The following is a 12,542-nucleotide window of genomic DNA, read 5'->3' as shown; positions in this document are numbered from 1 at the left end:
CACCTCAGCTCATCCAGAAGGATCTCTACAGGTGCTCCACAGGGCTGTCATCTCACCAGTTCTTTACACTCTCTACACCAACGACTGCAGAAGCACAATCCCAGACATTACATACATCAAGTATTCTGACGACACGGTCATCATGGACTCCACCAACTCATCCGATCAGTTACAGTCTGAGCTGGCCACTTTTTCAGACTGGTGCAGCCGGAACTGCCTTGATCTCAATATCACTAAAACAAAAGAACTAATAATAGACTTCAGAAAGCCCCCCTCCATCATCCCCACTCTGCCTGTCAACAACCAGCCGATAGAGAGGGTTGACACATACAGATATCTTGGGACAATAATCGACCACAAACTCAACTTCAAAACAAATACCGATACCATTTACTCCAAGTGTCAGCAGCGTCTCTTTTTCCTTCGCAAACTCCGCAAACTCCAGGTCCACCAATCCGTTCTGACAGCATTCTACAGATGTTTCATTGAATCCATAATCACCTTCAACATCACTAACCTGGTTTGGAGCACTGTCCAACATCCATAGGAACCCACAAAACAGAATCATCAAACTGAGCAGCAAAATAACTGGACAACAGCAGGAATCACTCATCAATATACAACAAAAGGACTAAGCAAAAAGCAAAACAAATCACTTTGGACATCACACACACTCTACACAGTCAGTATTGCCTCCTACCCTCAGGCCACAGATACAGAGCACCTACACTAAGGACAAATAGAGCCCTGTCAAGCTTTGTCCCAGCATCCATTAGACTTTTGAATGGTTGAACCCCCATCTTGAACTGTCTTCTCTCTCCTTTCCACCTGGACTCTTTTTAACTATTATTTACTTAACAACTTATTTATTCACCAGGCTAAGCAAAGTTTGTACTATCTGCCATATGTCTAGTGTGGGCTGTGTGTGTGTGTGTGTGTGTGTTTATTGTATGTATTGTTGGGTATGGATCAGGCTTGGAATTTCACCATTTTAGGGGCAAGGCCACTTGGCCTTCAGTTGGGCATATTTGGTGGGGGGCACAAAAGCCACATGTCAGGGCACCAAGGCCAAAGTTAACTATACAGTAGGACTATACAGTAGGTAAGGTATAATGGACGACGCGGTGGTCTGTTCACAGAAATTAATGCCCGGTCGAGGTTGTACAACGGCCCGACGAGAAGCGGACTCGTAAGTGCATTCATTTCTGTGAACTTATAAAAATGATCAAAGTTGTATTTAGCCTATTCACAGCAGTAGACCTGCATGCCTTTGTGTTCGGTAAGGTCTGCTGTTTATTTTGATATATGGTTTGTCATGTGTTGAACCAAGGGTTCGTGAAGTATTCCACCGAGATGAATGGGTAGGGAGATAGGCGCAGAAGCTAGAATTTATGATTATATTTAATCATTATTTAGCCTACTTGTCTCCCGAACCGTTCACCACAGTGAACAATTAGCGACTAACATCGTTTAAAAGCTGAGAAAAAGCTCTTTCATGTGATGTGATACTTGATGTCTGTATGATGAGTAGGCTACTTCGCGAGTAGTTCAACTGAGAAGAATAGGTGAATTTGGACGCACTTTCTGTCACTTTCTCCACTGCGTAAAAGACTAAATTAATTTGCGCTGTGAATAAGATTATTTTGACAGGCCATAGGCTAATAAAATACGCTATTAGTCGAACGCAAACCAGAATATTGAAAGAAGGGGGCACCAGTGGCCTGTAAATCTCTGATTTTCAAAGGGGCATCACGGCCAACGCAAGGGGCAATTAGGGGCCATGGCCGTCGTGGCCACCGTGAACCCTGCTGCTCCTCCACATGTGAAGTTCCTAACGGAAAAATTAAGTTCTTTGAATTGAATTGAATTGATTTTTGAAAACTTCCCAATGAAGAACAGAACTTTCAATATATGGCCACAAGATTGAGTGCAACATAAAACAATGATGGTTTTAATTTTAGAGTTCTTATTAATACCAAAGTCCCCAGGTGTGCTTGTATTGAGCTACTGACATGTTTTTTCCAGTGTGAGCAGAGTGGGAGTGGCCTTGCAGGGCATCGCATGAGGTGAATTCTGGTAGTTGTTGACATTCATCCACATGAGCCTTTTCTCAGTCAAGAAGGCACAAATTTAAAAAACGATGTCACATTTCTACTACATAAATGACCCAATTTCAAAATATTCCTTTTAAAGGAACCGTATGTAAGAAATGTATTTCAATTAATCATAAAATGGCCCTGATATGTCACTAGACATTAAGAATTCATGTTCATTTCAAATACTTCTATCACTGACAACAGTAGTCCGGCCAGGATATTGTCAGGGGAGGGGATACACTGCTCTACAGTAATTTAAAAGTGATTGCAGTACCAGTTTTGGCCACAATCTTACATACGGTTCCTTTAACATTGACAAATTAGTTTAGGTTTCTTGGACCAAAGGTTGAAATTTGACTGACAGCAAACAACTTTACCTTTATGGGTTTTCCATTTGGAAAAGCAATGTCTGTGACATAAACACCTGGTCGCAGGATATCAGTCACTGTATCTCCAATCTGCAGTGACACTGGAGTTTTTATCACACAGTCCACAGGTCCATTATTCATGGTGTCTCTAGTAAAAGCAAAAATAAACATTGTATCATTTTATCATCATAATCATCAAGTAATAATTTTTTTTCATTCAGTCTAGTTTTTAATTCTACATTAGTCTAGTTTATAGCTGGTACGTTGATGCCTGCTACGGCAAGTGACTTATTAGACCAGTGTTTCCCAAACTTTTTTTCTGGGGACCCACTTTTTAGAAATTACAGACTATCGCGACCCAATTGACCTGTCGCTAAGCCCCGCCCCCCATTGTTACCGTGTGAAAACTCGGACAAACAAACCAGACTTGATTAGAAATACATTGTGGACAATGGCAGCTGACAGTATATGAAAGCAGGCTTTGAGGACGTTTTGATCGATAAAAGGATTTACTTTCCTCCAGAAGCTATCAAAAGGGACTTAATTATGCTATGGAGGGGTGTATTCAAAACTGAATACATACAAGGTGACAAGCAGTTGTGGCGAGTAGCCGTGCAAAAACCACTGACGTTAATGCTAGCTAGCTAGCTTGTGGAAGATTGATACTAAGATATGTTAGGTTACGTTAATATTTCATGTAGTAAGAATATAGTAGTTGGTTAATGAGCATTTTCATCTTGGGATTTAACAGGGAACCTGTGCCCACGTTGTTGGCTTAGTAGCCTACATTACGTCGAGCTGTTGCAAACGCGAGAGACGTCCTGTAGGCTAACTGTTACTGTTGATGAAAATATACCCCGTTTTCTAGCCTCTCGGGGTACCGGCTGTAAAATGATAACGCAGGAGGTAGTCTATCGTTCACTCGTTTACTCTCAACTCTGGTAACAAGTACAAGTGTAAAGTGTCACACATGTTTTACTGGCACTACCGTACATAACACAGAACGTGCGCAGGCACATTTTAACTACCGTATATGACATCTCCCCCTTTAATATGGGGCTTGTATCATTAACACCAGACACTCTAGTTGACATTAATCTCAACACAACATTCCTGTATAACCACAATTAGACATTATCAACATTAAAGGAGAATTCCGGTGTGATATTGACCTAAAGTGTATTGAAACATGATACCGAGTGTGAACGTATGTCTCATAGCCCATCTCGGCTTGTCCCCTGCACTCCAAAATCTGGCGCTAAATAGCCGATGCTACCAACAGCTTTTTCAATTGTGGTGCTTCGGCATCGGGCTAGCCATGAAAATAAATCACTGTTTTACACCATTTACGAGGCTCAATGTATCTCCACACTTCATTGGTAGACTTCCGAGGGCCCTGACATTTAAAACGAGACATTGAGAACTTTGAAAAAGCACTGGTAGTTTACTTACAAGACGATTTATACAGACAGTATCTTCACGAAGTTTAGCGTTTGCAGCCATCTTGAATTTAGTCACGATAAGTCGAGCGACGAGTAAGAATGAACAGGTATGATAAGGGATCAGATTCCAAAAATAATTCAGTGGAAATGCATGGATTCCAGTTTCTTCCAGTAGCAGCAACTGGAATCCATGCATTTTCACTGAATTATTTTTCAGTGATTTATTTTCATGGCTAGCCCGATGCCGAAGCACCACAATTGAAAAAGCTGTTGGTAGCATCGGCTAACTAGCGCCAGATTTTGGAGTGCAGGGGACAAGCCGAGATGGGCTATGAGACATACGTTCACACTCGGTATCATGTTTCAATACACTTTAGGTCAATATCACACCGGAATTCTCCTTTAATGCCATAACAAAAAATTTTTTCAATTTCTCTCTTTCCCCTTTTTTTTTTTTTAAATCCCCCCCAAAGGCCATAGGGTCAGCACATGTCTACAGGTTGAGCCTGTCGACTGGCTTGCACACCCGTCCAGATCTGGTCACAGTCTGAGCGGGTATGGGGTCTGCATCGCTCTGGCTGGCAGGAACAGTCTGAAATGTATCAGAGTGGGTGTCTGTCCCTGCGTTCTCGCTGGATGCTGTTGGGGTGGGCTGGGGAACCGGCTCAGGTTGAAGGTGACGGCGATTCCGCCGAAGCTCAGCTCCCTGCTGTGTCTTGACGATGAAAGATCTCGGAGTGACGCTCTCGCTAGAGATCACTGCTGGCAACGTCCACACCTTTTCATGATCCAACCTGCATCGGACTGCATCTCCTGGCTGCAGGACAGGTAAGGGCCGGGCTCCATGGCGACGGTTGTAGTAATACGCCTGCTTAGCTTTCTCTCCCATCCTTGTCTTTCACTGCAGCTCTGTTGGGCCATTTAGGTCGAAGATTCCTTTCCAATGTAGGGAGCGTTGTCCTGATCTTTCTCCCCATCAACAACTCAGCTGGGCTGAAGCCGGTGGTGGCACACGGGGTAGACCTATAAATCATCAAGGCCATCACCGGATCTGCTTGTTTGAGGATTTTCTTTGCCGTCTAAACGGCTCTCTCCGCATGTCCATTGCCCTGTGGATGGTGAGGGCTAGACGTGGAGTGTCTGAAGTAGAGCTGTCTCGCCAGCTCCTAAAACTCTGTGCTTGAAAACTGCGGCCCGTTATCGCTCACCACCTCATCTGGAATGCCAAACCTGGCGAAGACAGCCTTCAGCTTCCGGATGACTTGTGCGCTCGTCGTTGTGGGCATGTGCAGTATTTCAATAAACCTGGAGTAGTAGTCTGAGATGACTAGGTAATTTTGGTGATTGTACTCACAGAGATCCATTGCGATTCTCTTCCACGGACGTTCTGGAAGCGGTGTGGGGATGAGAGGTTCCTTTCGTTGTGTCCTTTTTAGTTCACAGCACACCTGGCACGACGTGACAAGGTTGCGTATTTCAGTAGAGAGGCCAGGCCACCACACTGATGAGCACGCTCTCTCTCTACATTTAACTAGGCCCTGGTGGCCCTCGTGGATTTTCTGGAGGATCTCCCCTCTCATCAGCTGTGGCACGACAATCCTGTTTCCTCTGAGGACAAGGCCGTTGTACTCTGACAGCTCTGATTTCACCTGAACGTAATGTCTGATACTGACAGGCACTTTGCTGAGGTGCTCCGGCCATCCAGTCTGTATGAACTTTGTGACAGACTGCAGTTCAGTGTCTGATGCAGTCACCGTTTTGATCTCGTCCAGCTTGTTCTTGCTTGCGGGGATCGTCCCCACTACATTAGCAACATAACATGCCACCTCGCTGTGTGTGTCTGTCTCTGAACACGTGCCAGCCAGTGGACTACGAGAAAGGGTGTCTGCGACAACCAGAGTTTTACCTGGAGCATACTCTGCTACCGGGTTGAATCTCATCAGTCTCATGAGAAGACGCTGACATCGTAACGGCACGTTGTGCAGGCTGCGGTTGTTAATGAGAGGCACTAACGGCTTGTGGTCGGTTACCAGTTTGAATTGTTCCAGCACACAGAGGTATCTGTAGAACTTTTCGCACGCCCACACACCAGCCAGACTTTCCTTCTGTGACGCCCCAGCTGGTCAGTGCTGGGTCTTGTCGCGCTTCATGCTCTTTGTCTGTGTTGGCTCTGCTGCTGTTCTGTGTGTGGCCTACAGGGGGAGCTCTGCAGAATGGCGTGGGCTAATTACGCCAGCGATTAGGGCAGGATATAAGCGGGTCCCGGGAGCCTGCTTCAATCTATCTCTTTCTCTCTCTCCCTCTCCACTTCCGCTGACTGCCGGTTCCAGAGTTGCGGGGTGCTGTCGTTGCGGCCGGGCGGGCTGCGCCCTGTTCTTTTGGTTTTACACTTCACCTCACTATGCTGACATACACTACAGTCTTGCTTTACTCTTCATTCACTGACTTTTGTACATAGTTCATTTATTTAATAAATATCTTCTTAATTTTGAGCAGCGTGTGGTCTCCCCTTTTATGTGGTGTTTGCCTCGAGCCGGGCAGGCACAACACTTCTCAATCTGGGCGTAGCGTGTTTCTGCCTCAGTGAGGCGTCTGGAGCAGTATGCAACTGGTTTCGATTGCTGTCCATGGAGCTGGAGGAGCACACCCCCCAGTCCATAGCTGCTTGCATCTGCCGACACAGCAGTGGGCTTCTTCACATCATAGTAGGCCAGAACTGGTGTTGTCGTTAGTAGCTGCTTGATGTGTTCGAAAGCAGTTTGCTGCGCGTGAGTCAATGTCCATGCATTCTTGTTCTTCAGGAGCTCGTACAGCGGCTGTCCTACAGTGGAGAGATTGGGGATATATCTTCCCAGATAATTCACCATCCCCAGGATCCTTTTCAGCTCATGGTTGGTGGTGGCAGCTGCTGTATAGCTTCTATTTTATCTGGGTCAGGCCGGATCCCAGACTCATCAATGAGGTGCCCGAGGAACCGCAGCTGACTTTTCCTGATGGAGCACTTCTCGCGGTTGAGCTTCAAACCAGCTGTCTCAATGCGCTGCATGACTTTCTCCAGGTGCTGGTCATGTTCGTTCACAGTGGCTCCATGGATGAGGATATCGTCCATAAAGACTTCAACGCCCTCTAACCCTTGAAGAGTCTCCATCATCTTCCTCTGAAAAATTTCAGGCGCGCTAGTTATTCCAAATGGGAGCCTCTTGAAATGAAACCTGCCAAATGGTTTGATAAAAGTAGTGAGCCTACATCTGTCTGGGTGCAGTGGTATTTGAAAACAACCACTAGCAGCATCAAGTGATGAAAAGACTGTGGCCCCACTTATGGCCACCTTACACCAAACAACTTTGACAAGATTTGGGAAAGATTCTTGAAAGATTGTAGTCTTTTAACTTATGCCCCCCCCTTCAAGCAGTACTCAAAAGGCTACAATCTTTCAAGAATCTTTCCCAAATCTTGTCAAAGTTGTTTGGTGTAAGGAGGCCATTAGTTTCGCTGTGATTTCATCTGAGGTAGGCAGGATGTATTGTTCTCTTTTAACAGCCTCATTCAGCCTCTTGAGGTCAACACAGATGCGAGCTTTACCTGTGCTTTTTTTCAAGACTGGCACCATGGGTGCACACCAGTCGGTGGGCTGTGTCACCTTCTCGATGATGCCATTTCTCTCCATCCTCTGGAGTTCCTCTTTGACCTTTTGCAGCATGGGGAGTGGCACGCGCCTGGCTGTGTGTACGGCGTACGGCTGAGCATTGTCTTTCAGTTGTATTCTAACAGGTTCAGTCTTTAGTGTCCCATGCTCACCGTATGCCTGTAAATATCCTGTGCTGTACAGTTTCCTCCACCCTCCTCACCAGGTTCATCTTCACAGAAAGCGGCCTACTGAGAAGATTATTGACAGCATTTCCGCGTACAACATATGCAGTGAGTGGATGGGTCTTTCCTTTATAGGTTACTGTGCTCTGGAACTGTCCCACGCATTGCAGCTCTCCCCCTGGGCGTTCTCTCAGTTTTGTACACACACACAACCTCCTTTGTCCTCATCCTGCTTTGAACACGGTTGTGTTGCATTTTGAGCACCATCAGCTTGAGAAGTTGGAAATGACTAGCCTACCGAAAAGATCAATTTTAATGTACATCTGAGAGTTTGGGTATATTCTGGCATGCTACGCAGTCATCACTCTTCAGCATATAGTAAGCTGCGCCTGTATTTCTAAAGATATGTTGTTGTAGCCTATATTGTGTTGTAGACAAATAGATCCATAACACCATGGACAATTCCGATGTAAACAGCAAATAACTCAAGTCGTTATATTGTAGCCTATTTATTGGTGTTGTGTTTATATTGTAAGAATATGAAATTAATACATATCAGAACAACAGGCTTTTACGAAATAGCCGAAAGATGAACGATATTGCGCCATACTGTAGCCTAGTAGGCTAAAGTTTGCGAGATGGAAAGAGAAAACTAGCGTTTAAATGTCCATTTAAATTATAGCCTAATCTAATGCACTGTTGTGCGTTTTAAATCCGAAATAAGAAGGAATGTGAGGAGACTGCTATTAACTTTCAAGAGAATAGGCCTATCTACAATTGAAACTACCGGTATCTGCAGCCTACCAGTGTTGTAGTCAAGTCACTATGCCTCGAGTCCGGGTCCAGGTTAGAGTCCTCAGTGTTCAAGTCCGAGTCAAGTCCAAGTCATTAAAAAAAAATTCCAAGTCAAGTCCGAGTCGAGTCCACTACTCATCCGAGTCAAGTCCGAGTCGAGTCACTATTGATCCACGTCGAGTCCGAGTCGAGTCCCTATTGATCAAGTCGAGTCCAAGTCCAGCACTAAAGTAAGCATAGCCTACATGTCGTTCCATTTTTTTCCATTGCAGATGAAATCCTTAAAAGCAAAACGGACAATCTTCTGTCTCCAAGCAGGGGTGCCATCACTTGTGTGAAAGTAGTATTGCCAAATTTCTTGCCAAACCCAATGTGTTGTATTTATTATATCGGAGAGAATACCATACCATAGCTATACCATAGCCTATAGGCCTACTCATAATAAATGAGCAATCCACATCCCAATCACACAGGCCATTAAGTCACATTATGCTGTTACTGACTGCTGACAATTGTATAGGCAGTGTTGTAGAAGTTCATACTTCACAAGAGCTAGATGAACGTTGGAGTAGGCCTATTTTGTAAGAGGTAGTGTGGATCATAAAAGGGCATTTTTGAAAATTCTGGCTGTTAAATAGCCTACACAATTTTAGCGCAGTTTGGGAGGGACAGAAACAGAGCAGGGCCCGTCTTGGTAGCTTCTTTCTGACTCCCGTGACGTGAACACTGGCTACCGGCAACTGCATAATTATGTTATCACTTCACTGACACTATGGAGACATATTTCACGTCAACAATAGAGATGAAAACTAGCTTTAGGTTAAAGAAGATGTAGATCATCTGCCTAATTAATTTATTTGTGCAACAGGCCACGTTCATTTCAGCGAGATGAGTGAAATAAATGTTTTTTTAAGCTGCCATTGCCATACTATTTGCTACGATATTCACCTGTTAGAAATAGAACACGTTGCTATTTCCTTTTTTTCGTGCAGTGGATTAGGCTATCAAATCGCTCGTTTGAACAGTAACAGTAATCCAGTTCATTCGTGGTTTTAAATATAGTTGTTTCTGGCCTACCCACGAGAGGTTCAGTTTGTCAGTTTCACTTGCGCAGACACGTAGGCCTACATTGACACTACATGGACACTCTACTAGGCAATTTAATGTTATGCTTCTATATTTTATGACACCAAAATTAAGAAGTATGCTATATCTTGATCGGGAAAACGTTTAGTTTATTTTTCTTTCATCCGATAATAGCCTGCTGCAAATTAACAGACAGAAGCACGGCAGGGCACGCTCCAAATGAAAATGAATGAATGGAACCTCGCTTCTCAGTCAGTCAGTCAGGGAAAACACTGTTCACCAAGTCACGATGATCCAGGGCCGTAGTCACCATAGACATTGAGGGGGACGGGTCCCCCCCAATATTCAAATATGACCAAAATGTCCCCCCCAATATTCGGACATAGAAAAATAAAGAAAGAATAAAGCGCTATACTAGGCCTACAGGAAACCAACACGTACTGTATCTGAAATGTAATCAAACTTAAATAACGCACAAATTAGTGACCTATGGTTCCAGAGTAGCCTACACCCCTGAGTGGTTTGTCCTGGTGATTTTCCTTTTTTCTTTAGTGGCGTGCGCTATCAAAAGCTTCCATTTAGTGCACCCTACTGCGGTGAGGTAGGGCTGTCAACAATATCGCAAAAACTACTGGTACAATTTTCACAAAACTTCTTGGAAGGAAATCCCATACATGTTTGGAGCCGATCAGACTGAAAGGGAACATTTTCCATATTGTAGCCTATTCTCGCAATGATAGCGAAAGTGAAACATTTTATTTTAAATGATGAATTTGTGCAAGCCTGTGTCATTTCTTTCACGTCTTTCAACATAAATAATGCATTCATATGCTAGTAGTAATGCCAGAAATTATCGTTTATAGGCCTCTTAGAAATGATTGTTGCATCTTGCATATTATTTAGATGCGCACTCAATCGCGCATCCATGCAGGCAAAACGATCAAATGTGGCGACGTTTACAATAGGCCTATGTGATAGCCTACAGTTAATGTGAATCGCGGACAATAACCAAAGAAAGGAATTTGCACCTCCATTCACCAATTAAAGGCTGTAGTAGGCCTAGTGTTTCTACATGTTGGCACAAAACGTCATTTCTGTCAGAAGCCAGTCTATAATGCATACAGGGGTAACATGAGGTGGGTCAGACAGAAGAGGGGCCTGTCGCCTATTCCTGAATCCTGTCCCTTTCAAACTATGTTAAAATTGTGTGATTAGCCGCCAGCATAATAAAATCTAAATTAAAAGACAAAATCTTATTAGGCTCCAAACCTATGAGTCTAAGCCTTAGTTTAAAAAAATCTTCAGGTGTAAGTAATAAGTCAAAGAACCACATTCTGTGTAATATAGAGGTTATCATAAGATACTTTAGTTTGTAATTTCTTTTAAAGTATACATTTTGAACACAAATGGAGTCACGGGTCCAGGGATTGACCAGTGAAGTTGCTTCTTCTCCATCCTTCTTTTTTCACAAAACTCACCGGGGGGGGGGGGAGGCATCTGTGTCCAGGGGTTCATAATCCATCCATGCCATGCCTATGTCCGTTTGGAATAACCTAATTGACTGACCTAACGACTTGTTTGTGATTTTTAATAATATTTTTGCATGGTAGGAAATGTATTAAAATTCTGTTTGGGGATCCCTCAGACCCCACCACAGATTTGGTCCCCCCCAATGTTGACATCATGACTACGGCCTTGCAATGATCAGCTATCCAGCAGCAGTGTGTGTTGTTTAGCCTAGGCTGAGTGTAATCTTAGGTAATGTTATGTCATGTATGAGAACTAATATTGCCTGGCAATTAGCATACTACATTGAAATAGCGGCGGCCATATCTCCAGGCATTTTGGTGTTAAAGTTAACGTTAGTTTGCTTTGCATGTGAACATGATGTGACTTGCGATGTAGCCTACGACACGAAGCAGTAGCCTAACATTCCCTTGAACTAAAACTAGTATTACGAATAATTTAGATATTACAATCATATAGCAAATTATAGCCTAATGACATACTACAATTATAGCCTTATGATATATTACAAAAAAAAGTCGAGTCCTCGATGAGTCATCGCGAGTGCGAATGCACGAGTCCGAGTCCAAGTTCGAGTCATCAGTGCTCAAGTCCAAGTCAAGTCACGAGTCTCTAAATTTAGCTAATGACTCGGACTCGAGTTCGAGTCTCGGACTCGAGTATTACAACACTGCAGCCTACTGACGCAAATGTAATAGCCTGGTCTATCTGTCTGCTTAGTTGTTGACAGTATATTTTTTTACGATTTAAAATACTTTTTAGATTTTAACAGGCCAAGTTGAAGAGCCGTTGTCCGTTATTGTTCGTGCAAATATAGGCTGATTCATGTCCCCTTGCATTTTGCAACTGTGAGGTCCATGGTAAGCGCCCAACAGAAATATTGTTTCATTTTGCGAGTGAGATATCCACCCTCTGGCGTCCCCTCTGCGACGTGTTTGCCCCCCAGTTTCAGAGCTATTCTAAATGCAAAAATGAACAGAGGAAGTTAAAAAACCGTGACAAAACCGTGACTGTTAACAAACTAGGTCTAGATCCTAATAGAAAGCTGTTAGCTTTCCTAAGCTATATAAGGTATAAGCTAGGCCTATTACACAACATATATTGTCACTAGGCTATGCTGGCGACCCAAATAAAATCTCCTACGACCCACCTGTGGGTCGCGACCCAGTCTTTGGCAACCAATGCACTACACAGTTGAATCGGACACTTGTTAAATGTGCCAGTTAAATGTGAAAACTAGGTTGCGGCTGGAAGTGGTGTTGGTGGGTGTTTAGTAGGTGGCACTCTTCCCGCTGGCCAAAAAGATCGATCCCAATGCCCCAGTGCAGTGACGGGGACACAGTACTGTTAGAGATGCCGTCCTTCGGATGATATGTTAAACCGAGGTCCTGACTCACTGTGTGTTTGTGTGTTAAATT

The 12,542-nt window shown here is 43.9% G+C and overlaps 1 protein-coding gene across 3 annotated transcripts in view; it reads right to left on the bottom strand.

Annotated features, from left to right (window-relative positions):
• Positions 1-12,542, bottom strand: part of nicn1 (nicolin 1) — a 101,442-nt gene that overhangs the window by 66,846 nt on the left and 22,054 nt on the right. For all 3 annotated transcript variants that reach the window (XM_076267923.1, XM_076267924.1, XM_076267922.1), the window contains exon 2: positions 2,474-2,612. In XM_076267923.1, coding sequence (XP_076124038.1) covers positions 2,474-2,612 — 139 coding nt within the window. The remainder of the gene's footprint in view (positions 1-2,473; positions 2,613-12,542) is intronic.

The sequence above is a fragment of the Alosa pseudoharengus genome, unplaced genomic scaffold (assembly GCF_046254945.1).
Source record: "Alosa pseudoharengus isolate Yale_2024_CS ecotype anadromous, Long Island Sound unplaced genomic scaffold, YU_APseudo_1.1 YU_APseudo_1.1_scf_5, whole genome shotgun sequence".
NCBI classification, from domain to species: domain Eukaryota; kingdom Metazoa; phylum Chordata; class Actinopteri; order Clupeiformes; family Clupeidae; genus Alosa; species Alosa pseudoharengus.
The sequence above is the reverse complement of the archived record's forward strand: the minus strand, read 5'-3'. Positions and strand labels throughout refer to the sequence as shown.